This window comes from Piliocolobus tephrosceles, chromosome 1, assembly GCF_002776525.5.
Source record: "Piliocolobus tephrosceles isolate RC106 chromosome 1, ASM277652v3, whole genome shotgun sequence".
Lineage (NCBI taxonomy): Eukaryota > Metazoa > Chordata > Mammalia > Primates > Cercopithecidae > Piliocolobus > Piliocolobus tephrosceles.
The window spans coordinates 159,638,347-159,664,238 of NC_045434.1; the positions used below are offsets into that span (position 1 = coordinate 159,638,347).

General features: G+C 37.7%; 1 protein-coding gene across 2 annotated transcripts in view; it reads left to right on the forward strand.

The window, feature by feature from the left end:
• DOCK7 (dedicator of cytokinesis 7) overlaps positions 1–25,892 on the forward strand; it is a 243,640-nt gene that overhangs the window by 173,051 nt on the left and 44,697 nt on the right. The window contains exons 31-36 of one of the 2 annotated variants that reach the window (XM_026454153.1): positions 11,778–11,960; positions 12,068–12,230; positions 15,694–15,790; positions 18,391–18,487; positions 20,580–20,714; positions 21,628–21,780. In XM_026454153.1, coding sequence (XP_026309938.1) covers positions 11,778–11,960; positions 12,068–12,230; positions 15,694–15,790; positions 18,391–18,487; positions 20,580–20,714; positions 21,628–21,780 — 828 coding nt within the window. The remainder of the gene's footprint in view (positions 1–11,777; positions 11,961–12,067; positions 12,231–15,693; positions 15,791–18,390; positions 18,488–20,579; positions 20,715–21,627; positions 21,781–25,892) is intronic. The other variant, XM_026454154.1, reaches the window with a different exon arrangement.

Below are 25,892 nucleotides of genomic sequence, written 5' to 3' on the forward strand. Positions count from 1 at the left end.
CACATAGCTCATGATATTGTTTGTGGCTTAAGAATGCCTTTAAGTGGTTTTCCACCCTGGGCGGGCCAGGTGTTCCTTGCCCTCATTCCCATAAACCCACAACCTTCCAGCTTGTTCATTAGGGCCGTTATGGACATGTCACAGTGCTGCAGAGATTTTGTTTATGGTCAGTCTTGGGGCCAGTTTATGGCCAGATTTTGGGGGGCTTGCTCCCAACATGTCTCCCTTTGATTTGCAAAGAGATAAAAGCAAGGCCTCGTAGGATTTGGGATTCACATCTGCAGACTATACAAAGACAAACAACATAGATTAAAAACACAGTCATTGAAATCACAGAGCTTAAGTGTTTTTATCCATTTTAATGGGTTACTAGCTGCTAATTTGTCTGCAGTTCCTTTAAGCACTTCAGTTTCTGGCATTAAGGTCTGGTGTGCCTGGGATGCTTTAAATATTTGTTCTTTTAATTCTACTATATCCAAAAACAAGTTTGTAGAGTGTCCTTCTAGATGCTTTTTGATTCTTTCCCGGATTTTGATCTTATTAAGAGCATTTAACAGTTTCCACAAATCCTTATATTTAGCTCCTAGAGCAGGCCATATCATTTGAGGTTGAGGTGCCATTATATAACCATGGTTCCAGATAATAGGAACTTTTGCCCTACTTCCTATCATTTCTACCATCTGACTATTTTGTTCAGATCATCTGAACATAGTGTGGCCGTGGCACGCAGACTGAGAGGTGCAGTTCAAGCTAAACATCACATTAGGGGACCAATTAATAATTAATGATTCCACAGGTATTGTTGTGCAGCACCTCTGCCTGTTCTGCAATGCAATCTTCCTAAACAAGTATGTTCATTTTTTCTAACTGGGCCCAGTCCTGTTTACAAATAGGTTTTTGAGGGCGGTATGCCTAAATTATAAGAGTAGATTTATTACGGTAAATACTGAGATCAGAAAGCATGTGTAACTGTGTCAAAGAGTGATTGCATCTAGGCATTATTACCAGCCCTTATTGAAGGAATGCTCACGGCAGTGGTGATAACCACTATCATAGCTACCATTAAATTATTTATTGTGACTGGTTGTCCCACTTTCCTCAGGTTTTCTTCCGCCATCTGTGACAGCTTCTTGATCTTTGCCCAGGTGGGTGGCTGTGTTCAACGGGTGTTGCTCGTGACAGTTGGGGTCCTCCTCAGCGTCAGTCTAGACTGGGAGGTCCTCGGGATCCTCCCGGAGTCTCTTCCTTGGCATCTGGCTCATGATAAGGTTTCAAGTATCTTGATGGTATCCAAATAGGCTGTTGATTTTTGCCTGGAGAAACAGAAGCATAACCTCTACCCCAAGTTATTATTTTACCTATATCCCAACTTTTTGTTATTGGATCTTTTCACCAAATAATGCTAGATTCAGTTGTGTATAGGCTGTCCTGTAATCCCTATTTTTTCTCCTTTTTTGTCATCAGTCATTCATCTGTATGAAATCGTGACTGAGAATTTTCAGTTAACTGTGTGGAGTGAACCATATATGAAGAATCAGAAATCACATTAAAAGGCTTATCAAAAGCAATCAATACCTCAATTATCGCTACAAGCTCCGCTTTTTGAGCTGAAGTATAGGACGTCTGGAAAACGTTACTTTTTGAGCCAAATAAGAAGCTTTACCATTACTAGACCCATCTGTAAAAACATTCTCAGCACCTTCGATTGGTTTAAACTTAGTTATTTTAGGGAGAATCCAATTAGTTAATTTCAAAAATGAAGCAGCTTCATTTTAGGAAAATGATTATTGAGAATACCCACAAAGTCAGCTAAATGGATTTGCCAAGTAAGACTATTTATAAAAGCTTGCTGTATTTGTGCCTTCATGAGAGGGCCAATAATTTTTCCAGGATCATATCCATGTAATTTAACAATCTGAGTTCTCCCAATCCCTATCATAGTGATTTGATCTAAATAAGGAGTTAGAGTCCATGAATTAGTATCATGAATTAGTATGTGGAAGAAAAAACCACTCTACTAAGTCCTGTTCTTGGACAGTAACATCAGTAGGTGAATGCTGAGTTGAAAAAATTAGCAAATCTAGAGTCTTCTCTGGATCTGTTCTATTTATCTGAGCTTTATGGACTGCTTTTCAATCAGCTGTAACTCCGACCTCAGCCTCCTTTGTTAATTGCGGAGGGCTAGTGAGACTAGCATTTCCTCTAAGGATAGGAAACAGATTACTCATGGCATAGGTAGCAATACCTAGAGCAGGTTGTATCCAATTAATATCCCCTAGTAATTTTTGAAAGTCATTTAATGTTTTTAGTTGATCCCTACGTATGGTTACTTTCTGTGGCACAATGGTAGTGTCATTTACTAAGGTTCCCAAGTAGGAGTAAGGAATAATAGTCTGAATTTTGTCAGGAGCTATAATTAAACCAGCACCAGAAATCGAATTTTGCAAGTGATCATAACATTGGAGTAATATTTCTCGAGTGGGGGCAGCACAAAGTATATCATCCATATAGTGAATAATGTAACACTGTGAAAACTTTTTACTAGTAGGTTCAATTGCTTGCCCCACATATGTCTGGCAAATTGTTGGGCTGTTTAACATGCCCTGTGGCAGCATTTTCCAATGATAATGCTTAGCAGGCTGCAGGTTGTTTACTGCAGGAATTGTAAATGCAAACCATTCACAGTCTTGCTCAGCTGAAGGGATAGTAAAGAAACAATCTTTTAAATCTGTAACTATTAAAGGCCAATTTTTTGGAATTATAGCAGGAGAAGGCAATCCTGGCTGTAATGCTCCCATAGGTTGTATAACTGAATTGACATTAAGTCTTTTTAAGTCAGTTAACATTCTCCATTTTCCTGATTTTTTCTTAATTACGAAAACTGGAGAATTCCAAGGAGAAAATGTTGGAGCTATGTGCCCATTTTCTAATTGTTCAGTAAGTAATTTCTCTAAAGCCTACAGTTTTTCTTTACTTAGTGGCCATTGTTCTATCCAAATCGGCTTATCTGTGTAACCTTTTTAAAGGTATAGGTTCTGGAGGCTTAACATTGGCTGCCATCAAAAATTATTTCCTAATCTTTGGCGGGAACTTTGTTTTTCTGCTTGAAGAGGTTCTTTCAAACCTTGCAAATTTTTTTTCTAGTCCCATACCAGGGACATACCCCATTTCATGCATTGTATGTTGACTTTGAGGGCTATATAATTGTTCTGGAATTAGAACTTGTGCTTCCCATTGTTGTAATAAATCTCTTCCCCATAAATTTATAGGTACAGAAGTTATAGTTGGTTGAATAGTCCCAGATTGTAGATCGGGCCCTTCACAATGCAAAATGTAACCACTTTGATATACTTCAGCGGCTTTACCAACTCCAACTATGTTAAATTGAGCCGGTTGAATTGGCCACGTGGACTGCCAGCGCTGTAGAGAAATGATTGAAATGTCAGCTCCTGTATCTACCAAACCTTTAAATTTCTTTCCTTGAATAGTTATTTCACAGGTAGGACGTTTATCAGTAATTTGATGTACCCAATAAACTGCTTTGCCTTGTTTATTTGTGCTTCCAAATCCTCCTGTTCGTTTAATTTCACTTTTTCCCATTCCCACATACGGCACAATCAGGAGCTACGCCGTGAGCTCTCCTGGCTCTGCTTTCCAGGGAACAGAAGTAGATATAACAATTTGAATTTCCCCATTGGAATCCGAATCAATGACTCCTGTATGTATGTGTACGCCTTTTAAACTTACACTAGACCTTCCTAAAAGTAATCCTGTTGTGCCTGCTGGCAAGGGTCCTCAGACTCCTGTTGGGACCTTTTGCAGGGGTTCCCCAGGCAGAAGGCTCATAGCTTTTGTGCAGCATGAATCTACTGTGGCACTACCGGCTGTGGCAGGGGACAGGCATTGTACAGGGGTGAGGGAATGACCTGAGCTGGAAATGCCCTGGTTAAGAACAGGGCCCCGCCTCTCATGGCATTTCCCGAAACGGGGACACTGACTAGCCCAATGTTCACTTTTTTTTTTTTTTTTTTTTTTTTGAGACGGAGTCTTGATCTGTCGCCGGGGCTGGAGTGCAGTGGCCGGATCTCAGCTCGCTGCAAGCTCCGCCTCCCGGGTTTACACCATACTCCTGCCTCAGCCTCCTGAGTAGCTGGGACTACAGGCGCCCACCACCTCGCCCAGCTAGATTTTTGTATTTTTTAGTAGAGACGGGGTTTCACCGTGTTAGCCAGGATGGTCTCGATCTCCTGACTTCGTGATCCGCCCGTCTCGGCCTCCCAAAGTGCTGGGATTACAGGCTTGAGCCACCGCGCCTGGCCCCAATGTTTTCCTTTTTTACATTTTGGACATATTTTAGACTCAGCAGTTTTCTTTTTTCCCTTATCTGGCGGCCTGACTCACTGATTTTGTCTACATTCTCTTTTAGTATGACCATGCTGCCCACAGTTAAAACAAGCCCCAGGAAATGGAGTATTTCCTTTATCTACTGTCAGTCCTGCCATTGCCTGTGCCAACAAGGTAGCTTTATGCAGATTACCTCCGATACCATCACAGGCCTTGATATAATCAACTAAATGTGCTTTTCCTCTGATAGGTCGCAGAGCAGCCTGGCAATCGGGATTAGCATTGTCGAAAGCTAATAACTGCAACACTATATCCTGAGCAGCCAAATCTGCAATCATCCTTTTAAGAGACTCCTGTAACTGAGCTATAAAATCAACATATGGTTCTCTTGGTCCCTGTTTTATAGCACTAAAGAAGGGTATTATTCTCCACCTGAAGTGATTTTTTTCCCAAGCTCTAATGCCCACTCCTCTAAGCTGTTTTGTGGCATCATCCTGTATGACCAGTTGTGCATCTAAACCAGCCCAGCCGCCAACCCCCAAAAGTTGGTCTGTAGTTACAATAATTTGAGATTGGGCATGGGCATTGCGAGCAGCCTGAATGGAAGCTCCATCTGCCTACCAAGTTTTAAATTGTAAGAACTGAGCAGTAGTTAGACAAGCTCGAGTAAGAGTGTCCCAGTCAGTAGGAATCGTCGAACTGGAAACGGTAACATTCTTTAACAGTCCCATTACAAAAGGAGAACCTGGTCCATACTGACTTATTGCTTGTTTTAATTCTTTGAGTAATTTAAAAGGAAAAGGCTCAAATGTAGCTGTAATTTTTCCCTGTTGATCTGGGGGGGTGTATTCTAACAGGGAATTGCCAAGCCTCTTAATCACCCTCTTGTCTAGTTGCTGAATTCCTGCCTGAATAGAACTAAGAGCAGTCGCTGGAGGCACTGCTTGAACAGTCACTGGGGCAACTACTTTTCACCCAGTGTCCTCCAGAAAAGAAAGATTTGGGGGGTCATTTTCTTCAAAATAATAATGAGGGGGTGCAGAAGGGTAGGAATGAATCTCTCCTTCCTTTGCCGCTTTGGCTTTAGCTGGTAAATAAACCTGCTCTGTAACCTCATCTGTTACTTCGCTGTACTCTCGTTCTTCCTCATTATCAGTGTGAAAAAGTTCCAAGGTGAAACGAACCAGACCCCCTACCTGTCCCATTGCTACCCTGACACTTCCAAGCTCACCTTCTTACTCACCATGGGGATTGCTTTAAGAGTACTCAGGTGTCATCCAGCTAGTGTGCCATTCCAACCCTCTCTCCGGCGACCCTTCGACCTGGATTTGAGCCCCCATGAATGGGCGCCACTTGCCGAGACCAGCTCAGTCAGGGAGACCCTAACCCAGTGATGCTAGAGGAATTAAAGACACACAGAAATATAGAGATGTGAAGTGGGAAATCAGGGGTCTCACAGCCTTCAGAACTGAGAGCCCCTAACAGAGATTTACCCACATATTTATTAACAGCAAACCAGTCATTAACATTGTTTCTATAGATGTTAAATTAACTAAAAGTATCATGGAAACGAAGGGATGGACCAAATTAAAAGAATTGGTTGGGCTAGTTAACTGCAGCAGGAACATGCCCTTAAGACACAGATCGCAGCCGGGCGCGGTGGCTCAAGCCTGTAATCCCAGCACTTTGGGAGGCCGAGACGGGCGGATCACGAGGTCAGGAGATCGAGACCATCCTGGCTAACACAGTGAAACCCCGTCTCTACTAAAAAATACAAAAAACTAGCCGGGCGAGGTAGCGGGCGCCTGTAGTTCCAGCCACCCCGAAGGCTGAGGCAGGAGAATGGCGTAAACCCGGGAGGCAGAGCTTGCAGTGAGCTGAGATCCGGCCACTGCACTCCAGCCTGGGCGACAGAGCCAGACTCTGTCTCAAAAAAAAAAAAAAAAAAAGACACAGATCGCCCATGCTGTTGTGGCTTAAGAATGCCTTTAAGCGGTTTTCCACCCTGGGTGGACCAGGTGTTCCTTGCCCTCCTTCCTGTAAACCCACAACCTTCCAGCTTGGACATTAGGGCCATTATGGACATGTCACAGTGCTGCAGAGATTTGGTTTATGGCCAGTCTTGGGGCCAGTTTATGGCCAGATTTTGGGGGGCTTGCCCCCAACAGAAGTCAGGTAGTGTGATGCCTCCAGCTTGGTTCTTTTTGCTTAGGATTGTCTTGGCTATACCGGCATTTTTTAAAAAGTATATATCTTATTTATTCAACTTAGTTGCAGTCTCTTACATCTTCCCCAAATGGTTTTATCTTCTCTCTCTCTTTTCGCTAGTTAGTCATCCCTTCTCATTGCCTCTAGGGTCACATTGCCTGCTACATCCTCCCTTCTGTCATCTGTGACTTCTAAATTGTGAGCTGGGGGAACAAGTTTACCATGATCAATAGGTAGCATTTTCAAGATTCATTTCAGAATGACTCTGAAGTTCATTATGATTTCTTCTTAGGCCTTTGGATTATTTAAGAAGTTGTTTTTGTCTTAAATTTTCGGTCTTGAAAATTTCTAGATATCCTTTTGTTTCTGATTTTGGCCTAATTAAATGATCAGAGAACATAACTCTGTATGATACCAGTTTGTTATATTTGTGGCAACTAGTTTTATGGTCTAGTATATGGTCAGTTTTTGTAAATATCTGATGCATTCTAAAAGAATGAATATTCTTTCATTGTTAGTTACAGCATTCTATGTCCTGTACTCTTGTTTGTTTAAATCTTTTTGGTCTTTACTAAATTTTACATGCTTATTCTAATATCCCACTACAATTGTGATTTTGTAATTTCTCCTTGTCATTCTGTCAGAGTTTTGTTTCTCTTGAGGCCTGATTATGAAACATTTAACACTTTTATATAATTTTTGGTGGATTGCACTTTCATCTACATGAACTATGATGCTTTTTAAAATTAGTTATAACTGGCCGGGCGCGGTGGCTCAAGCCTGTAATCCCAGCACTTTGGGAGGCCGAGACGGGTGGATCACGAGGTCAGGAGTTCGAGACCATCCTGGCTAACACGGTGAAACCCCGTCTCTACTAAAAAATACAAAAAACTAGCCGGGCGAGGTGGCGGGCGCCTGTAGTCCCAGCTACTCTGGAGGCTGAGGCAGGAGAATGGCGTAAACCCGGGAGGCGGAGCTTGCAGTGAGCTGAGATCTGGCCACTGCACTCCAGCCTGGGCGACAGAGCGAGACTCCGTCTCCAAAAAAAAAAAAAAAAAAAAATTAGTTATAACTACACTAGGTTTTCTTTGCCGTGTGTGTGTGTGTGTGTGTGTGTGTGTGTGTGTAGCATGACTTTTTCATCCCTTTACTTTCAACATTTCTTATTATGTTTTAGGTGTTTCTTTTAAAAACAGCATATAGTTAGATTTTTTTTTTCTTGTCTCTTAAAAATCTGGTTAGTCTTTCTCTTTCACTAGAGTTTCTAATCCATTTACATTTAGTTTAATTAAATTGAATGTATTTAACATTTTATGTTCTACTTTATATCATCTTACCCCATTATAGTTTTTTTTTTCCCTCTCATTTATTGACGTTGTTGTTGTTGTTGTTGAGAAAGGGTCTTGCTCTATGGCTCAGGCTGGAGTGCAGTGGCACAATCTCAGCTCACTGCAACCCCTGCCTACCACGTTCAAGTGCTTCTCCCACCTCAGCCTCCTAAGTAGCTGGGCTTATAGGCGACTGCCACTGTGCCTGGCTAATTTTTTTTTTTTTTAAGATGGAGTCTCACTCTGTCGCCCAGGCTGGAGTGCAGTGGTGCAATCTCAGCTCACAGCCAGCTCTGCCTCCCAGGTTCACGCCATTCTTCTGCCTCTGCCTCCTGAGTAGCTGGGACTACAGGTGCCCGCCACCATGCCCAGCTAATTTTTGTGTGTTTTTTTTTAGTAGAGACGGGATTTCACTGTGTTAGCCAGGATAATCTCGATCTCCTGATCTCGTGATCCACCTGCTTCAACCTCCCAAAGTGCTGGGATTACAGGTGTGAACCACCGTGCCTGGCCAGTTTTTTTTGTATTTTTAGTAGAGACAAGTTGCACCATGTTGGCCAGGCTAATCTCAAACTCCTGGCCTCAAGTGATCTACCCAACTCAGCCTCCCAAAGTGCTGTATATATTCTTATAGATATAAGGCAGTTTTGTTAATGACTGACCATGTGTTTCAGAGGTCGTAAGAATTTTAGGAGATGGAGCAGACTTGGCAAGTGAGGTAAGAAGAAAGAATATAAAGAGCCATGTGTGTGGTGATCAGAGGCCGAGTCATGCATGAAGGCTTTTGAAGGCTGGGCCTGTTGAGGTGGTAGACACAAACTGGGGAAAATAATTTAATGAGGTTAATCCTGCTGGTCTGAAGGCAGAGAGTAATTGTGAAACTGTGGCTGTTGTAATACGGCAGGAGAGGTATGAATCTTGGCCTGGAAAATGTACAACTCTGGGACCTCTTCCTCATTCCTGGTAATAGTGTTATGAAACAATTATTTCTGTTTTTTAGAGATCATCCCTTCTCAACCAGAAAATTAAGAACTAATGAGCTAGGGCATTTATTGTAGATGATAAATTAACTTCATACACCTAGATTGGTCCTCGCTGTCAGTGTCTTTGGGACAATGGAGAAAATATTCGCTCAAATCATTTTTTGTAGGGCTTAATTATGCCATGGAACCTGGTTAAGACTGTTCTGGATACTAATCTTAGGTTGGTTTTATATGTGCACATTTCTACTAATTTATGATGTGCCCTTTTAATGTATTTATTTGAATGAATACAAATTCTCATTTTTAATGTAGGCAAATGTGACCATCTTTTTTATGGTTTATGATTTTTATGTCTTATTTAAGATATACTATCCTTCCCCCAAGATTATAAATATATTGTCTTATATTTCCTGTTGAAAGCTTTAAACATTTTGCCTTTTGTATTTAAAGTTCTTTCTTCGACTAGATCTATTTTCTGTATGATGGTACAAGGTCGGAATCTGCTTTTTTTTTTCTCGAGGAAGATCAGTTGTCTCAACATCATTTATTAAACAGTTCATCCTTTCAGTAGTGGTCCGCAGTGCCAGCTCTGTCACAGATCAGATTTTCAGATATGCGTAGGACATTTTTTGTGTTCTTTATTCTATTTCATTTGACTGCCAAAAATACACCAAAATCAAATTGTCCTAATTATTTTAGTTTTCTAGTAAGTGCACGTATCTGGTAGAACACATTCATCTCCCTCCTCTCCATATCCCACCTTGTTCTTCAAGAGTATCTTGGCTCTCTGCTTTTCCCACGTTAAATTTTAAAAATCACTGGTCAAAGTTCCAGGAAAACCCGACTGGGATTTTGGTTAGAATTGCATTGATCCTATAGAACAATTTGAGGGAAAACTGACATCTTTACGTTACTGAGTCTTTTTCATGTTTGTCTTAATTCTTCCAAAATGTGTCACTGTGTTATTGGCAATTTATGTGGGAATATAAGAGATGTCGGTGTATGCCTGTTTGTCAAGATGAGAATAATTTTTTTATTGTATTTCTGAAAAATAGGTACTTGAAAATTCAGTCAGTGCTGTGTATTTATGCGTACCTGAAAGTTCAGCCATAAAAAGTGTCTGTCTTTAAAATAAAGGAGCATTTTCCTTATGAGAACAATTGTGGATTTAGGGATGAGGGTCAAAGTTCTTTTGTGCCCAGCTCAGAAGCAGTATAGCAAAACAGTTAAGCAAGCTTATGTGGGTCACTTATATGCATGGGCAACCATGAGAGGCAGTAAACAAAGTGGATATGAGCTTGGAGCTTGTGTCTCGGGAGCCACACTTTCTGTGTTGAAATTCTTGTCCTGCCACTTATTACAAAATACTTCTGGTGGGTCAGGTTTTTTTTCTTTTCTGTAAGATGGGGTGAGTAGTAATACTTATTTCTTTGAGTGATTGTGAAGAATAAAGTTAATACACATAAAGCATTTGGTCATTAATTATCACCCAGCATAGAAGGAAGACTGGTGAGGTAGTTGAGATCATGACTTCAGCAGTTGTGTATGTTCAGCTTTCCCATGTCTTTCCTCTCAACATCCCCTCTACTTCTTCCTCATTTTTAATTAGTATATTTATCAACCGAGTATTAGAATATAGTATAATAGTGAAGAGTATAGGCTTTGGAGTCTGGTTAACCTGGACTAAAATGCTAGCTTTACCCTTTTTTAGTACCATAAGGCAAATTAATCTCTAGCCTTCAGTTTTCTTACCTGTAAACTTGTAATAATAATAGTTAATGTCATAGTTTACAGTTGCTGTGAGAGCTAAATAAAACGTGATTAGCATAGTTTCTTGCACATTTCAAATTTTATTTTCTGTCATCATCATCATTATTATTATCTGTTGTTTTTTTTTTTTGGAGACGGAGTCTTGCTCTGTCGCCCAGGCGGGAGTGCAGTGGCTGGATCTCAGCTCACTGCAAGCTCCACCTCCCGGGTTTACGCCATTCTCCTGCTTCAGCCTCCCGCCCGCCACCTCGCCCAGCTAGTTTTTTGTATTTTTTAGTAGAGACCGGGTTTCACAGTGTTAGCCAGGATGGTCTCTATCTCCTGACCTCGTGATCCGCCCGTCTCGGCCTCCCAAAGTGCTGGGATTACAGGCTTGAGCCACCGCGCCCGACCTATCATCTGTATTCTTATCTGTAAAATTGGGATGATACAACCTGTTTGGTAATACTGTTGGAGGACTAAATCAAATAATGTATGTAAAGTGCTTAGTATGATGACTGAAACAGAGTGTATGTCCAATAAATGGTACTGTAAATGTGTTTTTATTTAGTTTTTCATTTCTGTTTTACATACTGTATACTAATATAGATTGGTGATTGAAAATAGCGTTTCAACCTTGTATACTATAAGTAGAAATACCTTTTTACTTCTGTATTGCCTAAGACTTTTCCTCTTTGTATCAGTGGTGCTTGATTAGAAACAATAGTCTTCTAAGTCTGACACACCCAATTTTGTCGTACTTTCTACTCTTAGCCCACTCTTATTTACTGGGAGTCAGTTGCTTTTTTCCTTTATTTTCATTATATCTGATATTCTGTGATGTGTATCTTTTAGTTTTTAATGGTAGAATCTTTTAGTTTTTATCTTTATGTTTTTTATTAACGTGTGTTTATCCTCTGCTGACAGTCATGCAGTAGATTACAACAAACTTCTATCAGCAGGAAAGTTTCATTAAACTTCAGGCTCTTAATCTTAAGGTTATATATGATCCTTTTATACAAGTGTTGTCTAAAATGGTTCTTTTTAATAATATTATTTTTAAGCAATTTTTGTTTTATCGTTTTTAGAAGAGAACAGTTGATAGCCAAAAAACAAGAAATGGTCATTGATCCATCTGTTTCATTCTACTGCTCTTTATTTTCAGAGTGGCAGACAACACACTACCTTTTCGGCAGAATCAAGTCGAAGCCTTTTGATCTGTCTACTTTGGGTTCTCAAAAATGCAGATGAAACAGTTCTACAGAAGTGGTTTACAGATCTCTCAGTCTTACAACTAAACCGGCTGTTAGATCTGCTTTATCTCTGTGTATCTTGCTTTGAGTATAAAGTAAGTGGTCATTATACCATTGCAAAGAACAAGAAAGGAAACATAATGCGGAAAAAATAGAAGAAAATTTCCTCAAAACCTGTTCTCTTCTAATGTTTAAATTTTAGGGGAAAAAAGTGTTTGAAAGAATGAATAGCTTGACCTTTAAGAAATCAAAAGACATGAGAGCAAAGCTTGAAGAAGCTATCCTTGGGAGCATAGGAGCTAGGCAAGAAATGGTACGCCGAAGCCGAGGACAGCTCGGTACGTACACAATAGCTTCTCCTCCTGGTGAGAATTTCTTCAATTTCCTTGAGTTATATATTGTAATGATTATTGTTGCTAGTCTTAAATGTCAATCCTATGCTTTTCAAAAAGCATTTTAAGTGTAACTGTAAATTAACTTGAATAATCATTTCTCTGCAGTAATACAAGTTAGAATTATGATTAAGGTGAGTCAACATACCCCCCAGTTTTCTCTAGATAGTCTTGGTTCATACCTGTTGCCCTTATATAGTTAATAGCATCCATCTTCCCTTTTTAAAAAGACTTTATTTTTGTAGAGCAGTTTTAAGTTCACAGTAAAACTGAGCAAAAGTACAGAGATTTCCCATATACCCCTTAGCATGCATAGTCTCCCCCATTATTAACATCTGCCATCAGAGGTGCATTTATTGTAACTGGTGAACCTACATTAACACATCATCACCCAGAGTCCATAGTTTACATTAGGGATGATTCTATGTAACATCTATTTTTATTATTATTATTTTTTTAATTGAGACAGATTCGCCCTCTGTCACCCAAGCTGGAGCACAGTGGTGTGATCGTGGCTTACTGCAGCATTGACCTCCCTTGCCCAAGCAATTCTTCCACCTTCACCCCCCAATACACACATACCCTGGTAGCTGGGACTACAGGTGTGAACCACCATGTCCAACTAATTTTTTTTTTTTTTTTAGAAACGGTCTCACTATATTGCCCAGGCTAGTCTTGAATTCCTGAGCTCAAGTGATCCTCCCACATTGGCCTGTCACGGTGCTGTGAGCCACCATGCCTGGCCCATTTTTATTCTTTATTTGCAAAATGAATTAATATGCCCTGTATATAAGGCAAAAATATTGCCCATCAAACTCAAGTATCAGTGAGACAAAACAGTTTAGTAGCATTTGAGACTGGTTTTCTAATCCCAGATCTGCTACCCATTAGCCAAATAACCTTGGCCAAGTCACTTAATCTCCCCACCTTCCTTTTCCTTATAAATTTGTGATTGTTTTCAGAATTTAGAAGATAGTGTAACTAACTGATCTTATCATCTTTATAGTAATCATGTATGTGGAAACGTTTTGTAAATTCTAAAGTGGCATACAGACAAAACTGTTGCTAAGAGTTTCTTAAGGCCAGGACCATGGGTTGGTCATCTGTGTAGATGATACATGCCAACAGCACAATATGTATTTGTTGACTTAAAATATGAATGTAAGTGTGAATGGATTTTTAATTGTTTTCTGACAGTCCATTAGCATAATAATCATCTGTTTATCATTTATATACTGTGTGTTTTGTAATAATGAAAAGACAGTCTTTGCCTTTAAAAAAAATTAGTAGAGCACCATTTTTTCACTTTAGTTATACACAATTTAAGGTGTACTTTTGGGTTTTCATTCATTATATATGGAAACCCTTGGCTGGGCGCAGTGGCTCATGCCTGTAATCCCAGCACTGGGAGGCTGAGGCAGATGGATCACGAGGTCAGGAGATCAAGACCATCCTGGCTAACACGGTGAAACCCCATCTCTACTAAAAATACAAAAAAATTAGCCAGGCGTGGTGGCAGATGCCTGTAGTCCCAGCTACTCAGGAGGCTGAGGCAGGAGAATAGCGTGAACCCGGGAGGTGGAGCTTGCAGTGAGCCGAGATCGCGCCATTGCACTCCAGCCTGGGTGACAGAGCGAGACTCCGTCTCAAAAAAAAAAAAAAAAAAAGAAAAGAAACCCTCTGAAAACGTATGAAAATTAACTTTTACTGAGATCATTTAATTATTACCAAAACCTAATGAATAATTATAGTCATCTTTTAGATTAAGAAAATAAAACACAAAGAAGTAAATAACTGCCTAAGATCATAAACTAAGTGACAGAACCAGGATTTTTTGATTTCTAATTTAGCCTTCTTTCTATTATACCACAACCCTGAGGTTTATTTTTGGAGAGAATGGAACTATTAATAATATACTTGTTACATTTTTTAACCTGTGGCCTCAGGAAATCTATCATTGTTTGAATATAAGAATTGAAGTCTTCTTATCTTATAATTCTTGTAATTATTATTTGTCTTGTAATTCTTATTTACATTTCTACATTTAAGTGAGGTCAATAATAGACATTGGTTTATTAGGTCTAATAATAGACATTCTTTTATTTTTCTTAACTTTCAGTTCTAAGACATTATTAACTAATGAGACAGTTTCGTGGGAAAAAAATGTAAATGATAGAAAATTATAGTTAATTTTGCTAACTATCTTAATATAGGCATATCTTTTTGTTTTTTTTCCATAAATTTCTTAAAGACATGGATTTCAAAATTTAAAAAAGGGAAAGAGATAAGGAAAGAAAGGAAAGGAAAGGGAAAGAAATTGGAAGAAATAGAGACATGTCCTTTATTTTGCAGGGAATCATTCTTATTTCTCAGTATTTTTTGTATTTCTTTAATTGACATATATAGTTGTATTCTTTTGTATTTGTTTTTAAGTATTTTTTAAAATTTCTATTTGAACTCTGAACTTTTACTTTCATTGTTCTTCCATCCTCTCAACCAATTTAAACTTACCATTTTCAAAAACAAGCAGTTTTGTAACTGAAACTTTGAAATTATGACTGAGTCCATTGTTTAAATGTATATTGTGTATTATCCACATTCTCAATGCTGTCTCCACTTCTAATGGATTTGTATGAATCATTTCTATAGCTGCCACCCCTTAAAGGAACCCATATATGCAGTCTGCCTTCAAACCTAGAAACCTCTTAAGGGAAAACTCCATTCTTCCTCTTGTTCTGCCTTATATAGACCGAAAGAAGTAATTACTTTAGGAGTCCTTCCTATTTTGTTTATGTATTAAACAGAAACTTACTGAGCTCTCAGTATGTACCAATTTATCAGCCTAGACATAACATGCTGAACAAAGTACATACCATTTCTGTTCTTAAGGAGCTTATATACTTGTGGTCGTAAGTGTTATGGAAAGGAATAAAGCAAAGGAAAAAGAAAAGGAGGTATGGGAGAGTGGGAGGCCTTTCTAAGGAGGTGATAAATGAAAATTTGTGAGAAGAACAATTAAGAAAAAGGAACAACAACCACTGCTCAGGTTGTAAGTCAGAAACATAGTCAGAATATATACTGATAGATTTGCAAGGAAAACAGAAAGCAGTAAGCAAGAGGAAGAATGGTAGGAAATAAAGTCATATCATGTAGGGCCTTATAAGCCATGGTTAAGATTTTAAGAAAATCAATGTTAGAACATTTGCTTATTTAAAGAGATATTGTTTTCAAAAAAATTCTGCATATAGCAAGTACATTTCTTCTGAAATTATTGTGAAAATTTTTAATAAAAAGCATCATTGTCAGGTTTTTCTACTTGTACTGAGGATAAAATGGCTTGTACAAATTATTGTATTTCTTACATGATTGCAAGTATACATATATGTGGTCCAACTGAAATATCATTTGAAAATTGGCTTTGAAATTTATTTGACAGAGAGAAGTCCATCTGGAAGTGCCTTTGGAAGTCAGGAAAATTTGAGATGGAGAAAAGATATGACTCACTGGCGTCAAAACACAGAGAAGCTTGACAAGTAATAGAGCTTTCTATTTTATGTTACTGATGGGTGTGTTGAATTTTAAAATGCAAGAGGAAAGTGATAACTTTTACTTTATATTTGTATTTAGTATTTACATTTAATAAATATACTTATTAAGTCTTGGACAAAATATTTAATTTTAAAATTTTAGATTTAAAAAGATTAGAGGAAGAACTTCTCATGTGGTATAGTAAGGCAAAATGTTATATTTTAAACTCCATTTTCTCTAAAACATCCTCTTGGAAAATGCATTCAGCAACTATTTTTGGAACATATTTTAGGTGTTACATTGAACTAATTTTTTTTTTTTTTTTTTTTTGAGACGGAGTCTTGCTCTGTTGCCCAGGCTGGAGTGCAGTGGCCTGATTTCGGCTCACTGCAACCTCCGCCTCCTGATGAACTAATATTTCAAATATTACAAAGAATTAGAAACCTGACATTTGTCTTCATGGAGCTTATAATGTAATTCAAGAAAGACAAAACAATACAGGTCTTCTGTTTCTAGCATGAAGGCAGACTTGATACATTGACTGATACTACTGCCATAAACACCTGCAATGCACTTACATGAGTCTTCTCACTGCCCAAGTGGCTGCAGGTAAACTTGCCTGGCTTGAGATTTGGCATTGAGTCAAGGGGCTAAAATTTTTCTCTTGAGAATTTATAATTGTAAGTTAGCCTGCAAGTAGCTTCACTGGCCCGTAAAACTTTGAGAATGGAGTGACCAACTCATTCAGGTTTGCCTAGCACTCTCCCAGTTATAGCGCATATTGTCCCACATCCCAGGGAGCCCCTTAGTCCTATCCTAAGGCAAACCAAGATGATTGATTACCGTGTCTGAGAACTGTCATCAGCCCAAGCCTCAGAAGATTCTCACAAATAAACTTTCACCAGTATTTTCTCACAGACGGTTAAATCGTAACAAAGAGGAAACAAGTTTCAGTACCGTATGTATGAGAGCTTGAAATAATCAGATATTGAATGTAATATTAAAATTCTTAACCTTTGAATATGAATATGCGCTTTCCTTTCTTTTTCTCCGTCTGTCCAAATCTATTTCTCTGATGTTTTTTCTACTTGTGTTATTTTTTAGAAATCACTGAGTAGCCAGGTGCTACACTCTCAGTGTATTGTTTTATTTCTGCATTTGTAGAACATGTTCTCTTGGTTTACCTTGCTGTGTTTTGAGGGAGACTTTTTTGGTGTTCTCCTGATTCTTTTTGTTTAAACCATCTTATGTTTCTTTATAAAATGTCACTGGAAATTTTAAGTTTGAACATTAAATATTTTGTTTTCTAGTTTAATGTTGTAATGTTGATAATTGTATTTTATTATTATTATTTTTTTTTTTGAGAAAAGGTCTCACTCTGTCACTCAGGCCAAAGTGCAGTGGCACAATCATGACTCACTGTAGCCTTGACCTCCTGGGCTTAGGTGAGCCTCCCACCTCAGCCTCCCAAGTAGCTGTGCACCACCACACCTGGATAATTTTTGCATTTTTTTTAGTGGAGACAGGGTTTTACCATGTTGTGCAGGCTGGTCTCTTCACCCTGGGCTCAAGTGATCCCCTGCCTCAGCCTCTCAAAGTGCTTTTATTCTTAAATTGAATTTGTAAAATGCAAATTAATGAAGTATTCTCCTTAGTGGTAATAATAAAGATTCACAGACTTACAGATCTAAAAACTTAGAAAAGCTAGCGTTTAATATGTCCTTGTACTTTATGTGTTATTTTGTCTACTTTGGTATAATATATAGTGCCTGTATATCTGTTGTTGCTAAAACAAAAATGTTGGCTATATTCATAAATCATGTGTAAATATCCTTAAATTTTTATTTGCATTAAATGATACTTTTATAAATATTAGTGTTTAAACCACTTTATTGCATCAAACTGTTTTGTTCTTTTTTCTTTATTTTTCTAGCTTTATTGAGTTATAATTGACAAAAATTGTGTATATTTACAGAATATAACATGACCTTTTAATATATGTGTACAATTGTGAAGTGATTACCATAGGCAAGCTAACTAGCATATTCATCACCTCACGTCCTTTTTTCCCCAAATTGTTTTGTTTCCAATGAGTGATTCCATCTAGTCTCACTGAAGAGTTAAATTATCATCTGAGCATATTTATATTTAAAAAAGTGGGGGAAAATTAGATGAAACCTTAGACAAAATAAGTACATTTATCCTGATTACAGACATTGGAAATCTTTGAAATAGTAAGATAAATACTAAATATTTGAATGTTGTTTTCTGTGAAGCAGTCCTAAATACAAGCCCACATAGCACCACCTAGTGTCAGTGTCACTTAGAATAAAACTGCTGCATGTTTGAAAGCTAAAACATAAACATTTGTGCTTTTAGTGGCATTAAGCTTCTGTAATGGGGTGAGAAAGTGTGTATTGTTGTGGTTAACAAACAAGCCACGTAAATCTGTAAACTATTGCCTTTTTTCTTATTCTCTTGTAATTTTTTGTCGGGCAAATGTTGAAAATGGTTTGAAATTTTTTATTTCTATGCATCCTTAAGTCTTTTCAGAATTGTGGTTTTCAAAAAGATAAATATAATTTCTTACAATATTTTGTGTTAGATCAAGAGCAGAGATTGAACACGAAGCACTGATTGATGGAAACCTGGCTACAGAAGCAAACCTAATCATTTTGGATACATTAGAGATTGTTGTTCAGGTAAGAATTCAAAGAAGAGAAATTTAAGATACAGATTTGGTAAATTGAGGTTGGAGGAAAAAGTCTTTACTGTGAGCCATAAAATTACATTTAAATATTAGTACTTCCTAAAAGTTTCATTCCAAGCATTCTGAGATTCTTTGTAATTATAAATTCCAATAGCTTCAACTGTTTCTTCATGGAGGATGATTATGAAATCTTTAACTCTTGTCTTTCCCCTTCATGGCCTAGTCTTGCATTTCCAAATATCCTCTGAGTATTTATAGTTGGATGTTCTGCCATCAGGTGATATTCAACATGCATGTATAGCTATAGCTACATATAGATACACTGAGTTTATGCAGTATCCTCTGTATACTACAGCAGTGTTTCAGGCTCTTTATCTATAATCATCATGTTGGGTCCTAAGAGTAGCCCTCTAGGCAGTATTATCCTGTAGTAACAATGTGATAGCAGACATGTATTTAGTTTTTTCTGTGTTAAACATTGTCCTAAGCCCTTTACAAATGTTGACTCATTTGATCCTTCTAAGAAACTCATGGCATTGAAACTGTCAGTATCCTCATCTTGTAGATGAGAATACTTAGGCACGAAGATGTTAAATAACTGCCCATAATGACACAGCTAGTATGTAGAAGAGCCAGGATTCAAATCCGTTAGCAAGATCTCTCAGACATTTTAGTAAATATCTCTCTCACCTATTCCTTCCATTCCTTTTTCTCCTACCACTGCTCTGCCAGGTTCGTATTTCAGCGCTATTACAATGGCCACCTGCTTCATAACTCACTCTGTGTTCTTCCCACCATCCATTCTGTACATTTTCATGAGACTTTTCCTTTAAAAATATTTTATGGCTGGGCACGGTGGCTCGCGCCTGTAATCCCAGCACTTTGGGAAGCTGAGGTGGGCGGATCACTTCAAGTCAGGAGTTCAAGACCAGCCTGACCAACATGGCAAAACCCTGACTCTATTTACTTATTTATTTTTTATTTATTTATTTATTTTTGAGACAGTTTCACTCTTGTTGCCCAGGCTGGAGTGCAGTGGCGTGATCTCGGCTCACCACAATCTCTGCCTCCCGGGTTCGAGTGATTCTCCTGCATCAGCCTTCCAAGTAGCTGGGATTACAGGCATGTGCCAGCACACCTGGCTAATTTTGTATTTTTAGTAGAGATGGGGTTTCTCCATGTTGGTCAGGCTGGTCTCAAACTCCTGACCTCAAGTGATCCGCCCGCCTCAGCCTCCCAAAGTGTGGGGATTACAGGCGTGAGCCACTGCACCCAGCCAACCCTGACTCTACTAAAAATAAAAAAACTAACTGGGTGTGATGGCGCACATCTGTAATCCTAGCTCCTCAGGAGGCTGAGGCACAAGAATTGCTGAAAGCCAGGAGGCAGAGGTTGCAGTGAGCCAAACCACTGCACTTCAGCCTGGGTGACAGAGTGAGACTCCATCTCAAAAAAAAAAAAGATTTTATCAGTCATTATCCTGACTTCCTGACTAAAGTTTTAAAAATATAAAAAATTTACTAAGTCCAAGATACCTAATCCAAGATGGTTGCTTGAGCTGCAGCTGTCATGTCTGTATTTCATTCAGTGAAAAGAAACAGCAGGGACAGAGTACATTTCTTCTTTTAAGGGCATGACTCAGAAGATGAGACTTCTGTTTTGTTCACCTCTCTCTGTAGCCAGATTCAAAGTCTTCAGCTAAAAATCAGGGTTTCAGTTATTTAAGAAGAAAAGAATGGTTATTTGTGTACCAGCAACATTTTTTGCTCCAGGCATCACTCTATTTTTCAGCCTTATCTGTAGTTATTTTCTACATGAACCTCAAGTCAGTTCAGACTTACTAATTTTCCTAAAAAACACCTTATGATTTCTTGCCATTGTGTCTTGCTCCTCTTTTTTCTCATTTAAATTATATTTATTCTTTTTCCCCCTTCTCTTATTCAAATCCTTCTTGAAGCCATCCTAGATCTTATATATATATATTTTTATCTTTTAAAACTTTATTTATACATAGGGAGGCCTGTAACCTCCGTAACTAAATTGCAGGTACATCTCTATTTTATTTGTTTATTTTTAAATTGCAGACTGTTTCTGTAACAGAATCCAAAGAAAGCATTCTTGGTGGAGTGCTAAAAGTGCTACTACACAGCATGGCCTGTAACCAAAGTGCAGTTTATCTACAACACTGTTTTGCTACACAGAGAGCCTTGGTTTCAAAGGTGGGTTATTTTATACCTGCAGTGTTGTCAGACTTTGTTTTCTTTGTTAACATTGTCTAAGATCATTTGACACATTCATTGGTTAATATATGTAATAATATATTAATGAATATGTGTAGTTAAAATTTAAATAATAACCTAAGATGCTTGATTCTTCTTTGCCTCTCTACTGCTGCCTGCCTTTTGGAATTTTTCATTTATTCGAATCACCTTTAACCAGTTCTGGTTTAAAAAACAGTAACTTGGATGTGGAGAAGGGCCTGAAATTAATAGCCAATCTTAAATGTGGGGCTTCTCTTGTTTTCTCTCCACTTGGTTTTGTTTTTTAAAAAAACTCAATTTATAGAATTCAATATATAAGCAATTCAACCCACTGAAATTATTTTATGATGAATGGAAAAGAAGGTGTGTGTTTGTTCAACTGCTTTAAATACTTACTTCTTATATTTGTTTTCCCTCAGAGATATGTATATTCTTAAATTTTGAAGGTAGCTATTTCATTTTAATCATCCTAGAAGATGGAGTGCAGAGACATTGATGAAAATAACTTATGTATTATTTTGTAATAAAGGTAGAATTCATGTATGTTGATTACTAAGTGTTTTATGCACATTCTGATAGAAGCTTCACAGCAATCTCTTGTAGATATATTAGGCCTATATTGTGGATGAGAAAACTTGTCCAAGGTCACACTACTAGTTAGTAAGTGGCATAATCAACATTTGAACCCAGTTTGACTCTGTGTCTCACACTATTAACTATTAGCTAATATCGTCCTAACCATTCTTTTAATTTCTGGGCTATATTAGCAAATTTCTGGGCTGTATTAACAAATCTCCAGCTCAGATTGTATTAACATATCTCAGGAACTTTTACTGTAAAAATTCAGTGGTGGTTTGTTGTTGTTTTACAGTTTCCTGAACTCTTATTTGAAGAAGAGACAGAGCAGTGTGCTGATTTATGCCTCAGGCTTCTCCGACACTGTAGCAGTAGCATCAGTACAATACGGTCACACGCCAGTGCCTCCCTTTACCTTCTAATGAGGCAAAACTTTGAGATTGGGAATGTAAGTATTTAATCATGAAAGTTCTCTGTATTCATAATGAAATATAACTTCTGCTGATAGTTATTAAATCAGTTTTGGGAGAGCATGGAGTTTTTTGTATATTTTAAGTCTGATCATAGGCTATCTTGATATTTCTCATTCTGTGTATATCTTACAAAAATCCAAATCTCTAATTGTGTGCATATCATATGTATGTATGTATGTATGTATGTATATTAGTACACACTTAGAATATAAATGTACATTGAGCAATTTTAAATTTTAATTGTCCCTAAGTCAAAAGAAATAAAAGTTTAAGTATCTTGGCTTGATATTTTACAATTACATGTTACAGCCTTTGAAGAATTCCATTTTTTCATTTAAGTCTTATTATATGTTATATTCATGTGTTATATTTTTCCTTTTGAGTCAAATATTTAGTTCATTTATTTTTACGTATGTAAGTATTTAAGGCCTTGAATTTTCCTTTAAGCACTATGTTTGGCATCTCCTTGGTTCTAATATTTAGTAATCTTATCATTTCAGTTTGTATTTTCTTTTTAACCCAAAGAGTTGAGTAGCCTTTTTGTTTCAAAGTTTTGGCTGGTTCCAGTGACTCACACCTTTAATCCCAACACTTTGGGTGGCCGAGGAAGGAAGATTGCTTGAGGCCAGGAGTTTGAGATCAGCCTGGGTGACATAGTAAAAAACCCTATCTCTGCAAAAAAATACTAGCCAAGCTGGGTGGCCCATGCTTGTGGTCCCAGCTACTCAGGAGGCTGAGGTGAGAGGCTCCCTTTGAGCCCAGGAGTGTGAGGTTGCAGTGAGCTATGAACACACCACTGTACTCCAGCCTGAGTGACAGAGTGAGATCCTATCTCAAAAAAAAATTGTTTTAATGTTAATTTTCAGCTTTATTACATTGTGATTGTACAGTGTATATTCTGTTTCTCCCTTTCTTTACTGTGGATCTGTGTATTTGTGTGTCTAAATATAATCTATTTTTATGAGTGTTCTACAAAAAATCTTTAAAAGGGGAGTATTTCTGTTTTCAGAATATTGAGTTAAACATATACCAGATAAATACACCTTATTAATCACATAGACTCCGTATCATTGTTTTTTTTCCACTTGGTAGAAGTAAATTAAAGCCTATAACTGTGTTTGTCTGTTTCTCCTTCAGCTTTTATTTGGTGTACTAATACTCATAACTACTATATTTTCTTAAGAATTTTTCTCCTTTGGAATTTAAAAGAACTTGTGTTGGTTTTATTTAAAACCTTTATTCTATTTTATTTTTTGGCCTGAATTTCATCTCTTATGGTATTAAGATTTTGACCTCTGCTTTCTTTTTAATTTGAACTTACTTTATTTGCTTTTGCCTGTTCTTTAATTTTCACTTTATTTTAAGTGTGCCTCTCATATACAACATAAGAGTTGAGTTTTGCTTTGTGATCCAACCTTTAATTGAATGAAACCTTTCATACTTGTTATTATATTACATATGTCCTGGAATCCTATTTTATTATTTTGTTATGCCTTTCCCTCTTGCCTCCCCTTTGAAAAAAATGTGTGTTGGTTGTTTTCATCTTACACTGTATGGTCTGTTTACCTTGTTTTGGGGATGTAGTGTTCATCATATTTAGCAAAATTTCTGGTTTTGCTCTAATGGTTGCCTTTATAGTCATATAATACCCCTAGTCCTCTATTTCTTTAGATCATGCATTCTCAACCAGGGCAGTATTACCACCAAGGGAGTGAAAATTGGTTTTTGTGGAGGATGAGAAAAATCTTAGCTTATGGTCCTCCAGAGCTCAACACTACCCAACAACATGGCATTGCTTAGTATTTATTTCTCTCATTGGTGTTATTGGGTATCACATGAGCAGCAGTGACATTAAGTTCTTGGAAAATAAAAAACAAAATGTATGCAAAATTGGGTTATAAAACTGGAGAATAAATGACTGTGATTGGAGACTTTTAATCAATTGCTTGATCTCAGTCATATGGCAAGAGGTTGCTTCCATTGGCTGCCTTGTGGATATTGTTTATGTTTGGTTCTCAGTGCATTCCTGTGTGACTTGGGCTTTGAAAATTAAGCCCAAGAAAAAAACTTTCCAATTTATTACTTCATTCTACAAAAGTTATTCAAGCCATTTTTAATCATGTCAGTTGCTGAAAAGAAAAAAGTCAACAATATCTAAATGAATATATAGTAGCCAGAACTTATTTTCTTTAGTCAAGCAAATAGTGAAAGTTCACTGAAATATTTTTAAGAAATTGATTTTTAATTCTTTTGCTGGATAAGTAGCAGTTTTGAATGGTTTAAAAAAATTGATTACATTGCTGCTTTTGTAGTTATATAAGTTGCTAATTTATTTGTGTAATTTGATACATTACAGTTTATTTAAGCTAAAAGATTATATTAAAAGTTTTTCAGAAAACCAGCCTATAAAGGTAAGCTAAATGTAAATCATTTACAGATTTTTAACTTAAAATTTTTATCTAGTCATTCATAACCTTGCATCGAGTAAAAAGAGTAAGCTTTATATTTACTTTCTTATGTGTATATAAATCCAGATATACATAGAGTGCATAAACAGATGTATACATCTCTGATATTAAAATATCATAGGGATGTAATGAGAAAAATTGTTCAAAAAGATTTATAAGAGGGACAATAATGAAAAAAAATTGAGAAACTCTACTTGAGATAAGTATCTATTAACTCCCTTTAATGAACAGTAATAAAATTGCTGATTTTCTTTCTCTCCTCCACCCTGTCATTCTTTGTACCTCAGTGTTTCAAAAAAGTATCTTTCTTACTGTTTACATTTGTATTGTTGAATCTGATTCACTTGATTTAATTGCCACCTTCAAATAACATTGTTTTATGTCTACTGTAGATTGTTAAGTACTTCTTTCCATCTCCTTTCTCACCCTCCTAGTTATTTCTTAGCTGTAACATTTCAGTCTTAGTTCATAGTCTTAGTTGTAAAATGAAATATTGCTTACCACCAGTTTTTTGGGGTTATAATTATCTTTTATTTAGCTAAATGTCCTCATCAAGGTTCTTAGGAGTAATATTTTCCAAGTGGTGTTTTGTTTTTTTTTTTTAGTAGAGACAGGAACTCACTTTGTTGCCCAGTCTGGTCTTGAACTCCTAGGCTCAGGCAGTCCTCCCTGCATGGCCTCCCAAAGTGCTGGGACTGCAGATGTGAGCCACCTCGCCCTGCCCGCCCCACTCACCTCACTTTTAAAAATAGAGACAGCGTTTCTTCCTGTCACCCAGGCTAGACTGCAGTGGCATGATGGTACTTCACGGTAGCCCAGAACTCCTGGGCTCAAGCTGTCCCCCTACCTTGTCCACCCAGAGTGTTGGGATTATAGGCAGTAACCATTGCACCCGGCCAGTTTTCCTAGTTCTTGATTGTTTAAAGTTGTCTGTACTTGTAGGACAGCAAGGGTGGTTATGAAATTTTTGCCTTATACTTTGAATAATAATAAGCATGAGAAAAATCAGCAAAACTTATCAGATAAAAACACCTCATAGGAAAAAAGGGTACTTGAGTACCATTGTCTTCTGACATTAAATATTGTTGTAGATGCATTGAAAGGTAGCCTGATATTTTTCTCTGTTTTAAATAATGTTTTTTCCTCCAGCTGCTCATGAGATTTTCTTTATATTTACAATTAAATGCCTTTTCTAGAATATTTGTCTTAGTATTGAAAAGGCTGCCGGGCGCGGTGGCTCAAGCCTGTAATCCCAGCACTTTGGGAGGCCGAGACGGGCGGATCACGAGGTCAGGAGATCGAGACCATCCTGGCTAACACCGTGAAACCCCGTCTCTACTAAAAAAAACTACAAAAAACTAGCCGGGCGAGGTGGCGGCGCCTGTAGCCCCAGCTACCCGGGAGGCTGAGACAGGAGAATGGCGTGAACCCGGGAGGCGGAGCTTGCAGTGAGCTGAGATCCGGCCACAGCACTACAGCCTGGGTGACAGAGCGAGACTCCGTCTCAAAAAAAAAAAAAAGAAAAAAGAAAAGGCTTAGCTTTTTCAATTACATCTTTATCCTAGCCAACTATATTTTATCACCATACTCTCAGTGCCTACTATGTAGTGTGACATATT